General features: G+C 36.1%; 1 protein-coding gene across 6 annotated transcripts in view; it reads left to right on the plus strand.

Moving 5' to 3' along the window:
• Positions 1 to 23,297, plus strand: part of ATF2 (activating transcription factor 2) — an 83,626-nt gene that overhangs the window by 53,945 nt on the left and 6,384 nt on the right. For 5 of the 6 annotated variants that reach the window (XM_027557110.1, XM_027557120.1, XM_027557138.1 and 2 more), the window contains 3 exons: positions 7,800 to 7,949; positions 10,580 to 10,786; positions 22,650 to 22,755. In XM_027557110.1, the coding sequence (XP_027412911.1) occupies positions 7,800 to 7,949; positions 10,580 to 10,786; positions 22,650 to 22,755 (463 nt within the window). Of the gene's footprint in view, positions 1 to 7,799; positions 7,950 to 10,579; positions 10,787 to 11,230; positions 11,302 to 22,649; positions 22,756 to 23,297 lie in introns of all 6 variants that reach the window. The other variant, XR_003513695.1, reaches the window with a different exon arrangement.

Consider the following 23,297-nt stretch of genomic DNA (forward strand, 5'->3'; position numbering starts at 1 on the left):
GATTTCACAAGGACTGATGATGCTGCAAAGACCACAATAATGATAATTAACTTGCTGAATTTAGAAGATTATGCTGTTAATTAGTTGCAAAATAAAGATAAGTAATAGAGCAGCAGATGGTAGGATAACACCCAGGAGAAGGAGGGTTATTACTCTGATGAGCTTTTGTGGTGCTTATGAAATATGGATCTGACTTTTTCATAAATTGTTTCTAGAGAACATTGTGTTTTTTCTTTGAACTATGATCGAGTAGTTTATTCCTACCAGGTACTGACAGATGTGATAAAAATTTGCTTTCATGGGTACAACATATAACATAGAATTTGAATAACATTATTTTTAGCAGATTACCTCTTAAGATGGATATCAGATTGGTCAGCACAAGACTATATTCACTTTTTTTTCCCCTACATTCACTCTAATTGACATAGTCTTTAAGACAAAAAGTTTTCAACATAGTAGCTGAATTTTACAACACTAAAATGTAACTCTACCATTAAATTACTAGTCTGCTTAGAAACATAGTAATAAAGATTTTCGTTTTCTTTCCTTTAGTTTAAAATTAAAATTATGCCTAGCTTTTATTGTACATTTTACAGAATATAGACTTGTTAAATCTTATATAATTTCTCTGAGTACTTAATCTTCATTTACTTACATTAGATTTCTCTATTGATAGAATTTTGATCCAGTAATGGACAGACCAGTGTTTGATACTCTTAATGGTTACTAAACTATACTTAGAATACTTAATGTTAGGACTTCCCTGGTGGTCCAGTGGCAAAGACTCTGTGCCCCCAAGGCAGAGGGCTGGGGTTGGATCCCTGGTCAGGGAACTAGATTCCACATGCTGCAGCTAAAACCCAGCACAGCTAAATAAATAAATACTAAAAAAAAAAAAAAAAAGAATACTTAATGTGAGACAAAAGCTCTAGTTTTTTCAAACCTTTTCAACCTTTTGTTTAAAATATGTTTGTTCAGTGAACCAGGAGTCAACAGACAGAATTTCTGGTCCTAGATCTGCTTCTAACTTGCTCTGTGATCCTGGGAAGTAACTTCACTCTTGGGGCCTTAATTTCTTTACCTGTAAGATGGTAATTGGACTAATTGAGTAGCTCCAAAATTCTGTTGTAAGATAAATATCTATCATATTTATAGATGTTTTCATTAATTTGGGGGGACCAAATTACCCTTCTTTAAAATGTCTCAACATATATGTGGGTGGATTATAGATATCCTTACATTAGTTGTAAAATGTATATGAATCACCGTTTAGACAACTTTCTTCTAACCCACTGTAATTTTTTTAGCATACATTTGTTTTTAAACATGTTTGTTTAAAAAAAATTTATAGTTTAAAAAAAAATCTGTAGTTGAAAGCAGTGTTAATTAACCCTTGAAAATCTTTTTCTTGCATTTTGTATCCAGTGGCACACTTCCAAGATAGACCCATTGTAATCAATGTAACAGCATGGAGCAAACATTAGCGCTTCCTCACTAGATGAGTACTGTATACCCTAGGGCAGTCAAGAGAGGATAATGAATGAATACTGATGCTGCTTTTAAGTGCTCTATAAGGTAGTAACTTGCCCTACTAAAGATTATTCAAGAGAGTGATGTTTATGTACTTCAGACTCCCCTATGTGCAGTTACTATATTTCATTAATTCTAAGAGCTAAGCTCTTTACTATAAAACTTTAAATGCTCTTCAATTCTGTTTTCTACCTAAGGACTTAAAAATGTTTTACCAACACATAATTTACCAAGGTTCACATCTCAACCAGTACTTATATTTTTATACATTTTATATCCAGAAATGAAAGCCCTAACCTAACGCTATTATAGATTGGCTTATAAAAGATGTAATTATGCACACTGACCACCTTCCCAGATCTTCCTCCTTCTGTTTATATGACCCACACTTTCAAATTCCTCTCTTTTTGCTTTCACTTCTTTGACCATTTAGTTTAAGTATTCCTTCCTAACTACAGCCAAGTACTACTTTGGTCACCTACCTAATTAGTTTTAATCCATCCACTTCCACATTATCCCATCAGTTATGAGTGTCCCAATTTCCTGAATCTTAGCTGCTAATGTGGTTATTTCTGCTTGTTTATAAGAGAAGGCAGAGAAGGCAATGGCACCCCACTCCAGTACTCTTGCCTGGAAAATCCCATGGACGGAGGAGCCTGGTAGGCTACAGTCCTTGGGGTCGCTAAGAGTCGGACACAACTGAGCGACTTCACTTTCTCTTTTCACTCGCATGCATTGGAGAAGTGAGCAACCCACTCCAGTGTTCTTGCCTGGAGAAGCGCAGGGACAGGGAAGCCTGGTGGGCTGCCATCTATGGGGTCACACAGAGTCGGACACGACTGAAGTGACTTAGCATAGCATAAGAGAAGGAAGAAAAAATGGAACTGGGAATCTTAATCTGGATTCTGAAAGATGCAGTGTACCATGTGGTCTTGAGAATATATTTTCCAAAATAAAATACATCTGGAGTTCACGATGGTCCAGTAGCTAAGACTCTGCGCTCCCGATGCAGGGGACCCAAGTTTGATCCCTGGTCAGATCCCACATGCCACAACTAAGAGTTTGCATGCTGCAACTAAGAGCTGGCACAGTCAAATAAATAAATTATATATTTTTTAATTTAATATATTAAATATTAAAATTTTAATTTAAAATTTTAAATATTTAGCTCCAGACTGAGCTAAACCTGTCCTTAAGATGATCCCTGAGTACTTTTTTTCCTAAGTATATTTTGAAAATACAAAAGTAAAGGAACTCTTGTGATTCTTTGGTGTCCGTACCCTAACACCTGAACTATGAAAATAGAGGGCTCAATAGATATTTTTGAAAAAGGTAAGGAAGCTGATAAAAAATTAAGAAATCCTTATATGACTCAGGTAAGTTTACTAGGTTGGTCATAACTTTCCTTCCAAGGAGTGAGCGTCTTTTAATTTCATGGCTGCAGTCACCATCTGCAGTGATTTTGGAGCCCCCAAAAATAAAGTCTGCCACTGTTTCCCCATCTGTTTGCCATTAAGTGATGGGACCAGATGCCATGATCTCAGTTTTCTGAATGTTTAGCTTTAAGCCAACTTTTTCACTCTCCTTTTTCACTTTCATCAAGAGGCTTTTTAGTTCCTCTTCACTTTCTGCCATAAGGGTGGTGTCATCTGCATATCAGCATATTCAAAAGCAGAGACATTACTTTGCCAACAAAGGTCCATCTAGTCAAGGCTATGGTTTTTCCAGTCGTCATGTATGGATGTGCGAGTTGGACTGTGAAGAAAGCTGAGCACAGAAGAATTGATGCTTTTGAACTGTGGTGTTGGAGAAGACTCTTGAGAGTCCCTTGGATTGCAAGGACATCCAACCAGTCCATTCTAAAGGAGATCAGTCCTGGGTGTTCTTTTAGAAGGAATGATGCTAAAGCTGAACCTCCAGTACTTTGCTCACCTCATGTGAAGAGTTGACTCATTGGAAAAGACTCTGATGCTGGGAGGGATTGGGGGCAGGAAGAGAAGGGGACGACAGAGGATGAGATGGCTGGACGGCATCACCGACTGAATGGACGTGAGTTTGAATGAACTCCGGGAGTTGGTAATGGACAGGGAGGCCTGGCGTGCTGCGAATCATGGGGTCACAGAGTCGGACACGACTGAGCGACTGAACTGAACTGAAGTTTTACATATTTAATCTTTACCTCAGCCCTACAAGGAAGTTGTCATTGTTCCCAGTTTTACAGATAGTTTGTTCAGATAGTTTGAGACAGAGTTAATTTCTAAACAGTAAAGTATCTTCTCAGCTGTACACATTTTGTATGCTAATATATATACACAGTATATCTTATGTATGCTAACCAGTGAAGAAACTAGGACTTTTATGAACTGCTATTTGCAGTTCATAAGGAAGTACTTAGTCAGAAAAGATGGGGAAAATATACCTAATCTGGGGTGATATGGCTTTAGAGGTTACAGTATCAGACTTGGCATTCCGAATCCTTTGTGGTTGTCTTTCACACCACTTGGCTTGCTGGATCTTAGGTCCCTGACAAGGGATTGAACTTGGGCCTATGACAGGGACAGAGCGAAGTCCTAACCACTGGACCACCAGGGGATTCCCTTGTAGTTGTCTTTTGAATCATCAAGCCACCCAGTCTTAGATTATCTTCCTTGATTTTTGCATTTTCTTTTTTTTCCCTTCTTTTTTTGGTGGGGGGAGATAGGATAATATACATAACATGATGCCATGGAAAAACTGCACTTTGAAAAGAAGGAGATCCAGATTTAAATCTAGGATCTTAACTAGCTTAATGGCTCTGTGACCTTGGGCAAATGATCTCTAGTGTCCTAATGTGCCATATTCAGACTGAAATTGAAGAAAGTAGAGAAAACCACTAGACCATTCAGGTATGACCTAAATCAAATCCCTTATGACTATACAGTAGAAATGAGAAATAGATTTAAGAGACTAGATCTGCTAGAGAGGGTGCCTGATGAACTATGGATGGAGGTTCATGACATTGTACAGGAGGCAGGAATTAGGACCATCCCCAAGAAAAAGAAATGCTAAAAAGCAAAATGGCTGTCTGAGGAGGCCTTACAAATAGCTGTGAAAAGAGAAGCAAAAGAGAAAAGGAGATACACACATTTGAATGCAGAGTTCCAAAGAATAGCAAGGAAACATAAGAAAGCCTTCCTCAGCGATCAATGCGAAGAAATAGAGGGAAACAATAGAATGGGAAAGACTAGAGATCTCTTCAAGAAAATTAGAGATACCAAGGGAACATTTCATGCAAAGATGGGCTCAATGAAGGACATAAATGGTATAGACTTAACAGAAGCAGAAGATATTAAGAAGAGGTGGCAAGAATACACAGAAGAACTGTACTAAAAAGATCTTCATGACCCAGATAATCACGATGGTGTGATCACTTACCTAGAACCAGACATCGTGGAATGTGAAGTCAAGTGGGCCTTAGGAAGCATCACTACGAACAAAGCTAGTGGAGGTGATGGAATTCCAGTTGAGCTATTTCAAGTCCTAAAAGATGATGCTGTGAAAGTGCTGCACTCAATATGCCAGCAAATATGGAAAATTCAGCAGTGGCCACAGGACTGGAAAAGGTCAGTTTTCATTCCAATCCCAAAGAAAGGCAATGCCAAAGAATGCTCAAACTACCTCACAATTGCACTCATCTCACACAGTAGTAAAGTAATGCTTAAAATTCTCCAAGCCAGGCTCAGCAATAAGTGAACCGTGAACTTCCAGATGTTCAAGCTGGTTTTGGAAAAGGCAGAGGAACCAGAGATCAAATTGCCAACATCTGCTGGATCATGGAAAAAGCAAGAGAGTTCCAGAAAAACATCTATTTCTGCTTTATTGACTATGCCAAAGCCTCTGTGTGGTTCACAATAAACTGGAAAATTCTACAAGAGATGGACATACCAGACCACCTGACCTGCCTCTTGAGAAACCTGTATGCAGGTCAGGAAGCAACAGTTAGAACTGGACATGGAACAACAAACTGGTTCCAAATAGGAAAAGGAGTACGTCAAGGCTGTATATTGTCATCCTGCTTATTTAACTTCTATGCAGAGTACATCGTGAGAAACGCTGGGCTGGAAGAAACACAAGCTGGAATCAAGATTGCCGGGAGAAATATCAATAACCTCAGATATGCAGATGACACCACCCTTATGGCAGAAAGTGAAGAGGAACTAAAAAGCCTCATGATGAAAGTGAAAGAGGATAGTAGAAAAAGTTGGCTTAAAGCTCAACATTCAGAAAACTAAGATCATGGCATCTGGTCCCATCACTTCTTGGCAAATAGATGGGGAAACAGTGGTTGACTTAATTTTTCTGGGCTCCAAAATCACTGCAGATGGTGATTGCAGCCATGAAATTAAAAGACACTTATGCCTTGGAAGGAAAGTTATGACCAACCTAGATGGCGTATTAAAAAGCAGAGACATTATTTTGCCAACATAGGTCCATCTAGTCAAGGCTATGGGTTTTTCCAGTGGTCATGTATGGATGTGAGAGTTGGACTATAAAGAAAGCTGAGCGCAGAAGAATTGATGCTTTTGAACTGTAGTGTTGGAGAAAACTCTTGAGAGTCCCTTGGACTGCAAGGACAGCCATCCAGTCCATTCTAAAGGATATCAATCCTGGGTGTTCATTGGAAGGACTGATGCTAAAGCTGAAACTCCAATACTTTGGCCACCTCATGCAAAGAGTTGACTTATTGGAAAAGACCCTGATGCTGGGAAAGATTGAGGGCAGGAGGAGAAGGGGACAACAGAGGATGAGATGGTTGGATGGCATCACCGCCTCGATGGACATGGGTTTGGGTGGAATCTGGGAGTTGGTGATGGACAGGGAGGCCTGGTGTGCTGTGGTTCATGGTGTCGCAAAGAGTTGGACACGACTGAGCGACTGAACTGAGCTGTACTGAATCTGTAAAATCAGCATACTGTTTATTAGAAACTGATTTAAAAACTACTGATAACACAGCAGCAGGGATGGATCTCAGGTGCATTATGCTAAAGGAAATAATCCAGATTCAAAAGGCTTATTATATATACTGTATGATTCCATTTATATGATATTTGGAAAAGCAAAACTTTGAAAATCAGAAAACAGACTTGGGGTTTTCAGGGACTGTGGTGGGAGGTAGTCATATGTGGATGTGAGAGTTGGACCATAAACAAAGCTGAGCGCCGAAGAATGATGCTTTTGAGCTGTGGTGTTGGAGAAGACCCTTGAGAGTCCCTTGGACTGCAGGGAGATCAAACCAGTCAATCCTAAAGGAAATCAGTCCTGAATATTCATTGGAAGGACTGATGCTGAAGCTCTAATACTTCGGCCACCTGATGCGAAGAACTGACTCACTGGAAAAGATCCTGATACTGGGAAAGATTCAAGGTAGGAGAAAGGGGATGACAGAGGACAAGATGGTTGGATGGCATCACCAACTCATTGGACATGAGTTTGAACAAGCTCTGGGAATTGCTGATGGACAGGGAAGCTTGGGGTGCTATAGTCCATGGGATCTTAAAGAGTTGGACATGACTGAGTGACTCAACTGTGGTGGGAGGAGAGTGTGACAAGAAGCATGAGGAAGTTTTGGTGGGTGATAGGACTGTTCTGTATCCTCATTGTAGGAGGTGGTGCACAACTGTATGTGCTTGTTAAAATTCATAGAAATATTTGCTGAAAAGACTTCATTTTACTGTACGTAACTTATACCTCAACAAAACATTTTTTACACTACTGACCTTGTTTTTAAAATCATACCCAGAATCTACAATGATTAGCAGTAGAAAATGTCTACTAACACTTGCTTAAGCAGAAATATTGGTGGTCTTTTAATATATACCTCATTTCTAAGGTATCTGAATCAGTTATAGATATTAAGATATGCACAGATGAAAATAAATTACAGATTTTCCAGATTATTCTTAGTTGAAGTAAATGAAAACAATTGTATTAGAATCATGTAGGGGATTTTGTCTAAAGCTCTTCTCTAGTATCTACCCCTTTATGCTATTTCCAAAGAAAGAAGAGAGGAAAAGTTGCCAAGAAAGACTCAGGAAAGCTTCCCAAAGGTCCTTTTATCTGTCTTACTGATATTTAGGAATGCAGTGGAATATAATAAATCAAAACTAAGCTTAAAGCCTATGTATTCATTAACAAATGTCTCATTTGGTTAACTAAAAGTGTGTTGGGAGTTAGATTTGGGTAGAAAGCAGGGAGCATTTTTATTTTAATTGGTATTTGCATTTCAGAGATTAAAAGCTGCTTTGACCCAGCAACATCCTCCAGTTACCAACGGCGATACTGTCAAAGGTCACAGTAGTGGTTTGGTTAGGACTCAATCAGAGGAATCTCGACCACAGTCATTACAACAGCCAGCCACATCCACCACAGAAACACCGGTATGTGTGTTGTTTTTATCATTCATCTCTCAGTTTTCCTTTAAAAAAAAAAACACCACACAGTGTGACTTCAATGACTATATACTTTGAAAAGATTTTCTCGTCAAATTTTTATTTCAAAAGTGTATTTAAAAAGCCTTAAGAAAAGGTAACTCAACATAAAAGTTGAACATATAAAAAATAAATAAGCAGTTGTTACTGCTGAGGGCACTCTGTAAATGTTTCTCAGAGTATCTGTATGTTGGTTTAAAATGGCATAGTATCCATCAATAGTATTTAAAGAAAATTTTACTATTGGTTGTATTCAACAAGTAATTTATATATGAACCATATTACTGATATAAGACAGTTCTTGAATTTAACACTTGTGAAATGTCACCAAAGTCGCAGATAGGTTTAATGGCAGCTGTTTATACTAGAGGCCCATTTCACTCTAATTTGTGTCTGGCCATTAGATGATTGCTATTTCTATATGTCTGCAGTAAAGCATTACTGTATTTCTGTTAAATGTTTCAGAGCTCTATTTAGACCTTTTTCTTCTCTACTTAAAGAATATTAGCATTTAAAAGTAAAACTTTCCAATTAAAGAAACACAGCTGAACAACAAGTTTAATACTACCTCCTAAGCATAGGGGTTTAGATAACAGTATTTTTACCTTTGTGAAACTTAAGATAAAGTGAAATAGTTGTGGTTGTCATCCACCAAGAACTTTACCTAGGAGCCAAAAGAGAGGAAAAGTGAATGTGTTCTTATGTCTTAATTCAGGGTTAGCCAACTGGCTCATGAGCCTAATGCAGCTCATGGCTGTTTATCTATGGCTGGCAAGTTCAGTATGGCTTTTACATACTTAAAAGTTTATTTAAAAGAAAGTAAATGAATGTAATTTACTTTCTTGTACTAACTATAGTTTACCTGGATCTCATTTTTATTTATATTTTTATACTTTATTGTATTGGTATGAAGCTCCAGGACAGCAGGACTTTTATCTGGTCTATCACTGCTATATCACTAAAATAGTTCCTGCATATTTTTCAGTGAAGTAGAATGAATGAATCAATAGAAAAAGGGAGAGAAGGAAGAATATATGCTTCTAAGTAGTCTCAAATCCTTGTTAGAGGTAGAGATATATATAATTCAGGTTAATTACCTGCAGAACGTAAAGATTTCTGCCTATGGTATAGATGAAGAGAATGTAGAAATCTTTGTTTACATCATTAAAGTAGAGGCAAGAGATTTGTTTTCAGGCTGCTACTTTGGATCATGTGTCTACGGCCACAAAGTGCTTTCTTTTGCACTGTTTCCAAGGGTTTATATCGTATCTCCTGTATTCAGGTGTTTTGTGGCACTATTTGGGGATTTGTGAGAGACATGAAGATATCCTATAATCCTAAACACTGGACAATATCACTAATGACTGAAGATTTCTGTCTGGCTGATATTGCTGGGCAGGCGGACCAATTAAAATGAAAATCTAGACTCTGGGATTCTACCTACCGGAAAATGAGCGTTAATAATTATATAAACCTGACCCTTAGAAAAAGACTGACCCCAAATTTCAGAAACTGAAGAAAAGCTGAATACACTAAAATGTGTATGTACTTTCAACTCCTTAATTTTAGACAAACCAATTTTTAAAAAACATTTACAGTTTAATGCTATTTTTATTGTAAAAATAGCATAGAAACCATGGTTTCCCATAGTGAATTTAAATAAAAAGTTATTTTTTATTAGTACCTTAATAATTATCAAAGCACTGAATAATAACATAATGTTTGCTTAAAAGTGCACTTGGAAAAATAAAAGATCTGTACATCATCGTTTGTATTACATTTTTCAATTTCTTTGTATTCTGTCTATAAACATGAAAATATTATTTATACAAACGTTAAAGAATAGAATACAATCCTAAAGGAAATCAACTCTGAATATTCATTGTATGAATATTGATGCTGTAGCTCCAACACTTTGGCCACCTGATGCAAATAGCCGAGTCATTGGAAAAGACCTTGATATTGGGAAAAATTGAAGGCAGGAGGAGAAGGGGGTGATAGAAGATGAGATGGTTGGATGTCATCACCGCCTCAATGCACATGAGTTTGAGCAAACTCCAGGAGATAGTGAAAGACAGAGAGGCCTGGCGTGTTGCAGTCCATGGGGTCGCAAAGAGTCAGACACAACTTAGCGACTGAACAACAACAAAGAATACATTCACTGTGATAGTGAGAATCTCGGTTTAGCAATGCTTATTTATTTCAAGGAATTTGTTAAACAACAGGGTGATTTGCACATTGCTTCAGAATATTGATGTATACAATGAGAGAAAATAAAATTAGTACCTGTCACCTTTGCAAGGGGCTTCCCCGATAGTTCGGTTGATAAAGAATCCAGCTGCAATGCAGGAGAGCCCAGTTCGACTGCTCGGTCGGGAAGATCCACTGGATAAGGGAAAGGCTACCCATTCCAGTATTTTGGCCTGGAGAATTCCATGGAATGTATAGTTCACGGGGTCACAAAGAGTTGGCACAACTGAGTGACTTTCACTTTCACCTTTGCAGTCCTTTACTGCCTATTATATTAATTTTAATCACTAGGTACAAATATAAAAAACTTTCATTTGTGTCTATTATAGGCTTCTCCAGCTCACACAACTCCACAGACCCAAAATACAACTGGTCGTCGAAGAAGAGCAGCTAATGAAGATCCCGATGAAAAAAGGAGGAAGTTTCTGGAAAGAAATAGAGCAGCAGCTTCAAGATGCCGACAAAAGAGAAAAGTCTGGGTTCAGTCTTTAGAGAAGAAAGCAGAAGACTTGAGTTCATTAAATGGTCAACTGCAGGTATGGTGCATATATGTAAATTGTTTTATTTATTTTTAATAATTATGAACACACATTTTCCTTATTTTTTCCTAGTTAGCTATTCAGACATTTTAGGACATAATATTGGGTGTGTATGGAATCTGTAGTAAAGTGTAGTTTAATAAACTAAATACCAAGATGAAGTAATATAATTTTCAATACTGATACAGTGAAGAAATTTTTAAATTTAAGTGTTTACTTGCATAGTACAAAAGTACCTAAACTATCTGGTTTAAACTTTATAAAGTTATGATATAGAGTTCAACAGAATCTTAAACTGTAAAATATTACTGGTACTTCACTTTTCTTATTTTTTGGTTCATGTCACAACTGTAGAGTTGGTTCAGTTTACAGTTTTTGTTTTTAAGTTCTTTTGTTCTTTGAATTATAAATTTTGTTTTGTTTTGTTTGTTTTATTTAAAGTGAATATAGTGCTCGTGAAAGGTGCCAGATTGACAGCTTTGGAACTGAAGGACTAATTACCCACAGAACAGGTACAATATGGCCAGTGGCAGTAGAAAGCATTTCATACTGCCCTGCCAGTGTGCCTCAGATTTATTTCTTAGGAACCCTATGTGGTATAAAGGTTTTAAGGCTCCTTCCTATTCAGTCTTTGGTAAGATTTTCAGTGATGGTATTTGGCAGCACTAAGTCTATTTCCTTCCTTCTGTTTTTTCTTCCTTTTTTGTTGTTTTTAATGTTGTGAATATTCTCAAGTAAAATCTTCTAAACTATCAATTGATAAGCATCAATGAGAAAAATCGATGAATTGATGAATTAAATTGATGAATTTAAATTCATTATGAATTTAATGAATTAATTGTAGTTGTTATTATTGGTCAATCCTCTGAGCTGTCCATTCCTGCTTAAAAATTAATCATGACCGATGATGAGACTTGCTCTCATCTTACATCTTTAAAGATGTCACCAGTATCAGTGTCTTGTTTAAATGCTTAGGAAAAAGCTTTCTAGCTTTTTAGCTCCAGGCATAGCATTTCACCTAATGTAAATTTTAATAACTTAACACTTTTTCATATGTGAGACAGATATCTTTTAAAACTCTGTGTTGGGCTTTGAATATTGACATGTTAGCTTTAGAACAAATAAATTATCTTGCAAAACTTACTTTTAACCATTTAAAATTAAATATGATTTTAATTTTACCGTATCACAGAGACTTCAATATGTACTTATATACTGCTGCTGCTGCTGTTGCTAAGTCGCTTCAGTTGTATCCGACTCTGTGCGACCCCATAGATGGCAGCCCATCAGGCTCCCCCATCCTGGGGATTCTCCAGGCAAGAACACTGGAGTGGGTTGCCATTTCCTTCTCCAATGCGTGAAAGTGAAAAGTGAAAGTGAATTTGCTCAGTCGTGTCCGACTCTTAGCGACCCCATGAACTGTAGACCACCAGGCTCCTCCATCCATGGGGTTTGCCAGGCAAGAGTACTGGAGTGGGGTACCATTGCCTTCTCCGACTTATATACTAGGATATGTTAAATAATATATTACCTGATAAATAAATTCTTCTTCAGGAACTATTTTCATATTATAATTTTTCAAAACAAACTTCTGAATTTTTTTCTTTAAAGTGAAACATTATAGATACAAGTTTATTTATGTACTGTAAAAATGGTTATTTATCAGATTTCTGAATATTAACTATCATTTAAATGTTTGAGTATTCATACTAATACATTAACAAAGTGATTTAGGTGGATCTATTAAACTAACAAAATCATTCTTCTGAATGACTTGGCTTCTTAACAGTTACATGGTATTAAAAATAACATTCTTCGTCAGCCTTAGTTATCTTACCCGTGGAATAGAGATAATAATACTTGTTGGTCCTCCTGCTCTGGATTGTTATTTACATCAAATTAGAATTTTTGCAGGCATTTTAAAATATATTAATTTTAATAGGATAAATTTATCAATATTTTCTTTTGTAATTTGGCTAATTATGCCTTTTTTTGAAGTGAAAATGTTTCAAAACTGTAAAGTGGTATATAAATATATGGTTATATTCTCAAGGTACTGGTCTTCAGGTTGGGCCAGTTTTCTGTTCTGACCCAAGTTATAACAATATTAACAACTTTTAATGAGATTGTTGTTCAGTGGCTAAGTCATGTCCAACTGTTTGTGACCCTATGGACTGCAGCATGCCAGGCTTCCCTGTCCTTCACTATCTCCCAGAGTTTGCTCAAACTCATCAGAAAACTTTGGAGAATTCAGTATTCACAATAAATGTAATATTTACTTCATTAATTTCATGTTATTTCCACCATCCAAACTATATAAAATACCATTATTGTCAAATGTATTCATTTTTACGTTTCCTAATTTGAGTAGAAATTTCTTGATTGGAGGAATAAAGGCAAGATTTATCACCTAGGTAAAAGTTAGCTAACACCTCAGTTTTGAAGCAGGCATGAAACTTTTAAATAGAAGTCACAATCAAGAAATCACGAAGTTAAACTATAGTTGAACATAACTACTTAATATCTCAAATTAAAACAGAACCAGTTTTTTTTTAAATTGAGGTATAGTTGATATATAGTATATAATTACATGTTGCCATGTACATGTCATGATTCACAATTGTTGAAGGTTATACTCCATTTACAACTTACTTTATTCCTTCTGCTGTACAACGTGTCCTGGCAGCTTGTTTATTTTATACATAGCAGGTTTTTTAAATGTTTGTTTATATATTTGTCTGTGCTGGATCTTAGATGTGGCATGTGAACTCATAGTTGAAGCATGTGGGATTTAGTTCTCTGACCAGGAATCAAACCCTGGGTGCTCTACATTGAGAGTGCAGAGACACAGCCACAGGACCACCAGGGAAGTCCCTACATATAGCAATTTTTAATATCTTAATCCCCTATCTCTCTGTCTTGCCCACTGGTAAGCACAGTTTTTTCTCAGTATCTGTTTTGTTTTTGGTTATTCACTATATTCACTAGTTTTATGTTTCAGAACCAAGATACAGGTGATATCATACAGTATTTGTCTTTCTCTGATTTATTTCACTAAGCATAAAAATCAGTATTTTTAATAATTGAGGGATGGATAGCATCATGGTTAGAAAGAAAGTGTTCTTAGTTTTAAAGATGTATACCAAAACATGAAGCTAGGTGAGACGATGTGTTATCGGGTTTTTAAAAAAAAAACTTTTGCAAAAAAGAAAGAGGATAAGGTCCTTCTGAATATATTAACCTGGAAAATGTCTTTAATATTATGGGCAAAAAGTAAGTTGCTTGGAAACAGCCCAGATGTCCATCAGTAGATAAATTGTGGCATATACATCCAATAAAATATTTTTCAGCCACAAAAAGGAGTGAAATTACATGCTACAATGTGAATAAATCGCAAAACATTATGCTTAAGTGAAAGAAGCCACAAAGTCATAAACTATGTGACTCCATTTATATGAAATATATAGAACAAATTAATCCATAGAGACAAAATGCAAATGGGTAGTTTCCAGAGACTGGGGGGAGGAAGAGGAAAATAGGAAGAAACTGGTTAACGGACAAGAGGTTTTACTCTTGAATGGTCAGATAGAGGGTGCGCGTAGCACAACATTGCAGATGTGTACTAATGCTACTGAATTTTTCAGTTTAAAATGGTTAATTCTATATTATGGAAATTGCACCTCAACAAATTACTCAAAAGTCACATACTAAAAATGTATAGCATAATTCTTTTTCATTAATGAAAGCTTTATAGTTAAAATGTGTAAATGTGTAGGTATGGAAATCAGTATAGAAATGAATCTTTAAACAGGTAAAATTTTAAGAATGACATGTATTAGTTTGTAACAACAGTGATAAAGGGGGTTTGAGAAGAAAGGGTACTTTCAACTATGACTTTCTCTATTGTTTCAAGTGGATATATGATTTTTTGTTGTTTTTTTACTTACATGTCATGTAAAATAAGTTTTAAAAAAGTAAGTGACACATTCTAGTTTTCAGAATATGAAGAGTTAATATGCTTATAATAGATTCTGGAGAAAAAATTTCATTCAGTCTGCCAACAGCAAAACTGTTAACTATGAAGAACAGAATGACTTGTAAAGAAAACTGAATGTCAAAGAAATAATTAAACTCTGCTTTATGGGAAAACATTCATCAGTTCTACATTTCCTTAATGATTCTTCACGTGACATTCAGGTTTAGCTGATCAGTGTAATGGGCAGTAATGACCCATGGTTACTTATATATAATAAAAGGTTTAATGAGTGTTGAGGTATGACTGTTCATATTTTTACCAAATATATATTAGGTTTTAAGAAAATACTAATTATTCAACTTTACTGCCCCATTCACTGAATTTAATTATATTTTAGCTTTCTAGAATCATTACTTGAAAAACAATTTCATCAAATTGTATTAGAGACATTTATGGTACTCTAGACCAAGAATTGGATGCTGTTGGTTATAAATTATTATATTTTCAAAGGTAATATATGATTTTGTCTTTTACTTGAAATGGTATTAACGCCATTATGTCTTTGTCTTTCTTTCTTTTTTTTTTTTTTTGATTTATTTTTGTTGTTGTTGTTCCTAATTTTATTTTATTTTTAAACTTTACATAATTGTATTAGTTTTGCCAAATATCAAAATGAATCCGCCACAGGTATACATGTGTTCCCCATCCTGAACCCTCCTCCCTCCTCCCTCCCCATGTCTTTGTCTTTCATATACTCATCTTGTGGGTTAGTTTTCAGTTTAGAATTGAGCATTTCCTTTATGACAAAAGGCAGACTCATAGGAGCTCTGAACAATCTGTGATAAAACCTGTAGAATTTGTTGTGGATTTTGCTTTTAAAACTTAAGCACTGCAAATGTGTGTGGACTGGAAGCTTGGTAAATTAATAGAAGCATTCTTTGATAACAAGATATGTGAGGAGTTTTCACTAATAAGTTAATGATACAGAAAAGGTATTGTTTACTGGTCCATTGACTTAGGGGGAATGGGATCAATTTTTTAAATCCTGGTACCTAAACAGTATTTTAGTATTTATCACTTGAAATAGAAAGGAATGGCAACAATTGGGAGATGGTATCCAATACCTGAAAATTAAAAAATGTTAATTCCTGAAAAACTCTAGAACTCCACTCCCAGACTGAGTTTTTCACTATAATCTAGAGGGGAAAAGGGTAATAGTGATGCCACTTCTATCTCCTGTATTCTATTCTGAGTACTTCTTTTTACTGTTGTTGCTCAATCGCTAGGTTGTGTCCGACTTTGCGACTCCATGAACTGCAGCACGCCTGGCTTCCCTGTCCTTCACTATCTCCCAGAGTTTGCTCAGACTCATGTCCATTGAGTCAGTGATGCCATCCAATCATCTCCTCCTTTGTTGCTCCCTTCTTCTCTTGACCTCAATCTTTCCCAGTATCTGGGTCTTTGCCAATGAGTCAGCTCTTTGCATCAGATGGCCAAAGTATTGGAGCTTCAGCATCAGTCCTTCCAATGAATATTCAGGACTGATTTCCTTTAGCATTGACTAGTTTGATCTCCTTGGCAGTCCAAGGGACTCTCAAGAGTCTTCTCCAGCACCACAGTTTGAAAGCATTGATTCTTCAGTGCTCAGCCTTCTTTATAGTCCAGCTCTCACATCCATACATGACTATTGGCAAAACCATAGCTTTGACTATATGGACCTTGCAAAGCAAGGTGATGTCTCTGCTTTTTAATATGCTGTCTAGGTTTGTCATAGCTATTCTTCCAAGGAGCAAGCGTCTTTTAATTTCATGGCTGCAGTTTTTACTAGTCTTTACTAAAATCTTCCCAAGCCTTTACCTCCTCATCTGTCAAACTCATAGAATAAGTACTATTTTAAAGACCAAATAAGAGAGGTAATAGAGAAGTTAAGATACTTAAGCTACTCTTCACAAAAATCAATGATAATAGCAATGAGAAACTCCCCAAAGAAGAAACTATCCAATATTATTTCTTTAATTTGGGGGATAGTAGCTGAACTAGAAGTCAAAGATCATGAATTTATGGAACCTGATCATCAATCTGTGGCCAAATATCAATGAAATGTTTTGATTGGTTAATCAGTTAGCTATCCTGTCATTATTTCATCAGTCTGATCTGCTTCAGACAAACTGTAAATATATATATATATATATAAAATTTGTTCATCAGTATGTAATTAACTTTTGAGTAGATACAGATAGATTAGAGCAATGGTATAGACAATGCCAAATAATTACATTTTCTCTTAGACCATAATTAGCATCTGCTTTATCTTACCAAATACATTTTACTTTGACCCCCCCACAAAAAAAAATCAGTAATTGGTCACATTTGAATGGGACTTTAATGTTTTCAAAATGTTTTCATGTCTCATATTTCATTTAATCTTCAGAATGACCCAGAAAGACAATTAATATATTCTGCAAATAAACTAATAACAGACTAACCAGAAAGGTTTTGGAGGCTGAATCCAATTATAATCACTCTAAAATAATCCACAGATACAGAGGTATAAATATTTCTTTTCTCATTTAATATTAAATCTGTTTATCAGTTCAGTTGCTCAGTCATGTCCGACTCTCTGCGACCCCATGAATTGCAGCACGCCAGGCCTCCCTGTCCATCACCAACTTCCGGAGTTCATTCAGACTCACGTCCATTGAGTCAGTGATGCCATCCAGCCATCTCATCCTCTGTCGTCCCCTTCTCCTCCTGCCCCCAATCCCTCCCAGCATCAGAGTCTTTTCCAATGAGTCAACTCTTCCCATGAGGTGGCCTAAGTACTGGAGTTTCAGCTTCAGCATCATTCCCTCCAAAGAAATCCCAGGGCTGATCTCCTTCAGAATGGCCTGGTTGGATCTCCTTGCAGTCCAAGGGACGCTCAAGAGTCTTCAACACCACAGTTCAAAAGCATCAATTCTTCTGTGCTCAGCTTTCTCTACAGTCCAACTCTCACATCCATACATGACCGCTGGAAAAACCATAGCCTTGACTAGACAGACCTTTGTTGACAAAGTAATGTCTCTGCTTTTGAATATGCTGTCTAGGTTGGTCATAACTTTCCTTCCAAGGAGTAAGCGTCTTTTAATTTCATGGCTGCAGTCACCATCTGCAGTGATTTTGGAGCCCAAAAAAATAAAGTTTGACACTGTTTCCACTGTTTCCCCATCTATTTGCCATGAAGTGATGGGACCAGATGCCACTTAGTTTTCTGAATGTTGAGCTTTAAGCCAACTTTTTCACTTTCCACTTTCACTTTCATCAAGAGGCTTTTTAGTTCCTCTTCATTTTCTGCCATAAGGGTGGTGTCACCTGCATATCTGAGGTCATTGATATTTCTCCCGGCAATCTTGATTCCAGCTTGTGTTTCTTCCAGCTCAGCGTTTTCTCATGAGGTACTCTGCGTTTAAGTTAAATAAGCAGGGTGACAGTATACAGCCTTGACGTACTCCTTTTCCTACCAGTCTGTTGTTCCATGTCCAGTTCTAACTGTTGCTTCCTGACCTGCATATAGGTTTCTCAAGAGGCAGGTCAGGTGGTCTGGTATTCCCATCTCTTTCAGAATTTTCCACAGTTTCTTGTGATCCACACAGTCAAAGGCTTTGGCATAGTCAATAAAGCAGAAATAGATGTTTTTCTGGAACTCTCTTGCTTTTTCCATGATCCAGCAGATGTTGGCAATTTGGTCTCTGGTTCCTCTGCCTTCTCTAAAACCAGCTTGAACATCTGGAAGTTCACGGTTCACGTATTGCTGAAGCCTGGCTTGGAGAATTTTGAGCATTACTTTACTAGTGTGTGAGATGAGTGCAATTGTGCGGTAGTTTGAGCGTTCTTTGGCATTGCCTTTCCTTGGGATTGGAATGAAAACTGACCTTTTCCAGTCCTGTGGCCACTGCTGAGTTTTCCAAATTACATGTATTTCTTTCAGATTCACTATGGCTTAAGCAAACTGGTTCTGTTATGGCTTTAAGTCATGGTTTATGGAACTGCCTTGTCTAAATACTGTCTTTTTAAGTTCTTTCCTTTATACATATAATTATGTGACTATAATTCTTGAATGTTTTGTTTAATTTGTTGAATTTTCTGCATTTGTCATAAATGATTTTAAAAATCCTGGCCAGGCTTTGGCAAACTCTTCTAATTTTGCCTAATGTAAAGGTTATATACCAGGATAAGCCTCCTTTTATCAACTCCTACCTGGGACCTGATGTAGACCGTAAGCATATGCTTATACTTAGGGCTCTCCAGCTCAACTAAATCCATTTCTTTAAGGTTTGGCCTCTTTTATCCAATTGTGTTTGCTTTGCAGTATTTCTTAGAGTCCAATTCTTTGCTAGCAACCATGTCCCATTTGCTGCTTTCAGTCTAGTGCTGATAACCAGTTTTTAAAGAAATTGAGTATTAGGATACAATAAAATACAAACTATTGATTTAATTTAACCTTTTGATCAAAAATCACTTGAGCTTCAGGATTACCATTAGTAAAATCTCATCATTATAAAATATTTTAGATGAGGATGATGTAAAAGATTGGACTAAATTTGTATTGAGCACACCTTGAGTTTATTGTGTTTTTTTTCCTTAAATTTCTGTCATTTAAAGGTATAGGGGGAAAATTACATTATTTGCATTTTGGATAAAGAACAGCATACTTGTGTACTGTATCACTTCAGTTCAGTTGCTCAGTCGCATCTGACTCTCTGCGACCCCATGAATCGCAGCACTCCAGGTCTCCCTGTCCATCACCGACTCCCAGAGTTTACCCAAACTCATGTCCATCAAGTCAGTCGTGCTATCCAGCCATCTCATCCTCTGTTGCCCCCTTCTCCTGCCCCCAGTCCCTCCCAGCATCAGGGTCTTTTCCAGTGAGTCAACTTTTCGCATGAGGTGGCCAAAGTATTGGAGTTTCAGCTTCAGCATCAGTCCTTCCAGTGGACACCCAGGACTGATCTCCTTTTTAATATATGCAAATTATAATATTTAATCATTTTTAAATTTCCTCCTCTCTTCCAGTTTTTGCCCCTGATTCAAATTAAAGTCAGTTAACATAAATATAAGTTGTGAAAGTGTTAATCGCTCAGTCATGTCCAACTCTTCGCCACCCCAGGGACTATATAGACCACCAGGCTCCTCTGTCCATGGAATTCTCCAGGCAAGAATACTGGAGTGGGTAGTCATTCTCTTCTCTAGGGCATCTTCCCAACCCAGGTCTTCTACATTGCAGGCGGATTCTTTAGCATCTGAGCTCCCAGGGAAGCCCTTATAACAGGAATCAAATACCTTCTCTCTAAAGTCTGTAATGTTCATTACCCATTTTTAGCTAGGGGCATCTTTACATTTGTTGACTTGTTCGTGGACCAGGTAGTCTGATTAGGTGAACGACCTAATACCACCAACTGTTAGATGGTTGATACAGTTTCTGTATTCAGACTTTCCAGTTTCAAACCTGTCATTTAAAGAGAGATTTTTGAGTATATTTATTTTTGAGTGCATAGGAATATTGTTTTAATGGTTAACACCCAGAATTTTATTTCAACTATTTTGTATCAGATTATCAACTTGTGACTGCTCAGGAATTTTATCTAATACATCATTTCCTTTCATAATATGGTTTATGATGAATGTCCATATGGAGTATTTAGTTGAGAAGGCATTTGTGATTTTTAAAATTCTGTAATTGAGATGATGCTATTAAGTATGTCAATCCTCCTTTTCTAAGAAAATGAACAGTGTGACTATGTGGTGAGGTTGTTGACAAGAATAATGAAATTAGAACCATTGACCAGTTTTATATTATTTAAGCTATTTCATTTCACCCTCTTTGGTGGTGGTTTTTTTTTTTACCCACTGGAAATAGATTTTAGAGAAGACCATGGTAATTCAGCGTACTCAGTTTATGCTAGGCCATGGGCTGTGATCTAGGGATATAGAAAGCAAGGTGATCCCTGCTCTTGAGAAACCCCAATCTAACAGAGGTGGCAAATAAGTAAACCAAAAACAATCCAGTGTGGTAAGTGCTATCACACTATCAAACACACATACGTACATATATGTAAATATGGCTGTGGAAGCACAGAAATGAACACCATGTGTATTTATATTGTACTGAGTTGACTTTTAAAGATAGTGAAATAATTAACAAGGCAAAAAGGAAAGGTTTTCTAGATGGAAATAACAGTATATATTTAGTTAGGCATACAAAATTTCTATTTATAGGTCAAAATGATTAAATATTGATTAATAGGTTCAAACTAATGAGAAGGGTGATCACAGGTACTCGATTGTAAAAGATTGTGTATTCTTGACTAAAAATACATATCCCGCCCTATTTCATATTAGAGAAATTAATGAGAGAAACTTGTAAATGGGAGTCTCAAAATCAAGCTGACAGCAGAAAGAGTGAGAAACATTTTGGATTATATATGTTGGATTATTCATAATATGGTTTCTCATAAGTACTGTCATTAATAGAGATAATTAGCAGTATTGACACTAATGACTTCAGTATTCCATAGAAATTAATTTTCTAAGTAACAGCTGGTTTTTTAAAGCAAAACTTTAAACCTTTTTCATTTGTACTGTAATCACTATACACCCATTCTTGTCTCAAATACAATGTTTTAAACATAATTTAACCTTTTTTTTTTAATGGTTCAAAGTTCTTGTAAAGCATCAGTTTTTGTTTTGTGCTTTAACACAGCATTTACAGTTCGTTGGTATTGGGGTATGAGGAACTGTTTGACTCGACAAACTTGCCTTTGGATTACTGAACTTTTATTCTTTTGATCTTGTATGTTCCTACCATCAGTCACTTAAGGAGACCTAATGAGTCTAATCTACTAAATTATTTTACATTCAGCTTTCTGGGTAAGAGATTTAGGGATGGAAAAAGAAGTGCTTGACCTTTTATGTATACCTTTTTGCTGTATTTCTTCATTTAATTTTGGGTTCATGGATGAAATGTGAATAGTTAATATAAGTCCAAATAAGTAGAGGTATTTGTAAGTTAAGATTTTTTAATGTTATTAATCTATTACACTCATATTATTTGTAACTCTTGAGTATTGGTAATTATCACTAATTTATGTGTTAAGGTTTGGGGGTGATCCAAAGGAATTAATTGGGCTTTCTCAACTTGGAACTTCAACATAGAATCTACCAGATTAATGCATCCAAAACAAAGACTGAACTGCTTATTCTGTAAGAAGGACAAATCATCACTGACTTATCAGATTTAAATTTAGATGTGTACAAATGGCCTAGGTCAAAGGCAGCTAAGCCGTTTAGACATCAGGTCTACTTTCATTGGTTCCGTGTCCAAAAACACAGTGCCTTGTGATGCACTTTAGATAGCTGTGATTCTCCAGTTATTGTGCTTTCCCCTATGGAGATTTTCCTAGTTTCTAGAAAGCTGTTTAATTAGTTTCCAGGATAAATTTTTTTTATTTCCAAGTGAATAGAATCAGTGAAATTTTATCCTGACTCCCTTGATACTTCTAATTGTTCATATAATCAAAAGAGCATGTAACATATGTAAAATAAAAATACCTTTGATAGGTAACCTGTGTAATATATAAGCAGTTCCAAGGCAAATGATAATGTAAAAAACTTTGAAATACGCTATCCACTTGTGATTTAAATTTTTATGTAAGTTGCAGGTTTTATGTAAATATTAAAATATAAAAGCTAATGTGTAATGATTAAATAAATTTAAGCAGCATATTTTTGTTTATTTCTTGGTATTTTAAAGATATCTGATTTTCATATCTTAATCTTCACTTGTTTTAAACAGTGAAAATTGTTTAGTCTGATGCTGGTAAGGTACATAAGTTGTTTCCCCTCCAGAGTGAAGTCACCCTGCTGAGAAATGAAGTGGCACAGCTGAAACAGCTTCTTCTGGCTCATAAAGATTGCCCTGTAACCGCCATGCAGAAGAAATCTGGCTATCATAGTGAGTAATGTTCCATTACCTATAGCCTTAGGCTATATCAGTGAAATACTGCCAGAGTGAACCAAGCTACCATTAAAAAAATGGAGATTGCAGTTCTAATATTTAATATTAAATATCAGAAGTTCTGCAGAGTTATTATGGAATGGAGGATATACTTCTCATAATCTAGAGTTTTTTAATTTTCCTATATCTAGCTTTTCCCTAGAGATTACTATAGATCAGCAAAATCAGTTGGTTAATAATTTAAAATATAGTGAAAGTACTTATGATATTTTGTTTATATTCTCAGAGTAATAGTTTTCTTGGACTGACAGACTGAACACTTCTTTTCCAGCCTCCATTTAGTAATTTTTTTAAAATTAACTATCTTAACAGTCAGTAACAGATCCTATTGTTACAGTAGCAGATCCTAGTGTTCTTCCTTAGATAATCAGCATTGTGCAGTTTCATTGTTCTGAATGTTTATATTGAGCCTTCTAGTTACAAAAATACTAAACTAGAACAGTATTGAAATTATCTGCTTGTAAGTTTCCTCTTAAATA

The sequence above is a fragment of the Bos indicus x Bos taurus genome, chromosome 2 (genome assembly GCF_003369695.1).
Source record: "Bos indicus x Bos taurus breed Angus x Brahman F1 hybrid chromosome 2, Bos_hybrid_MaternalHap_v2.0, whole genome shotgun sequence".
Taxonomy (NCBI): Eukaryota; Metazoa; Chordata; class Mammalia; order Artiodactyla; family Bovidae; genus Bos; species Bos indicus x Bos taurus.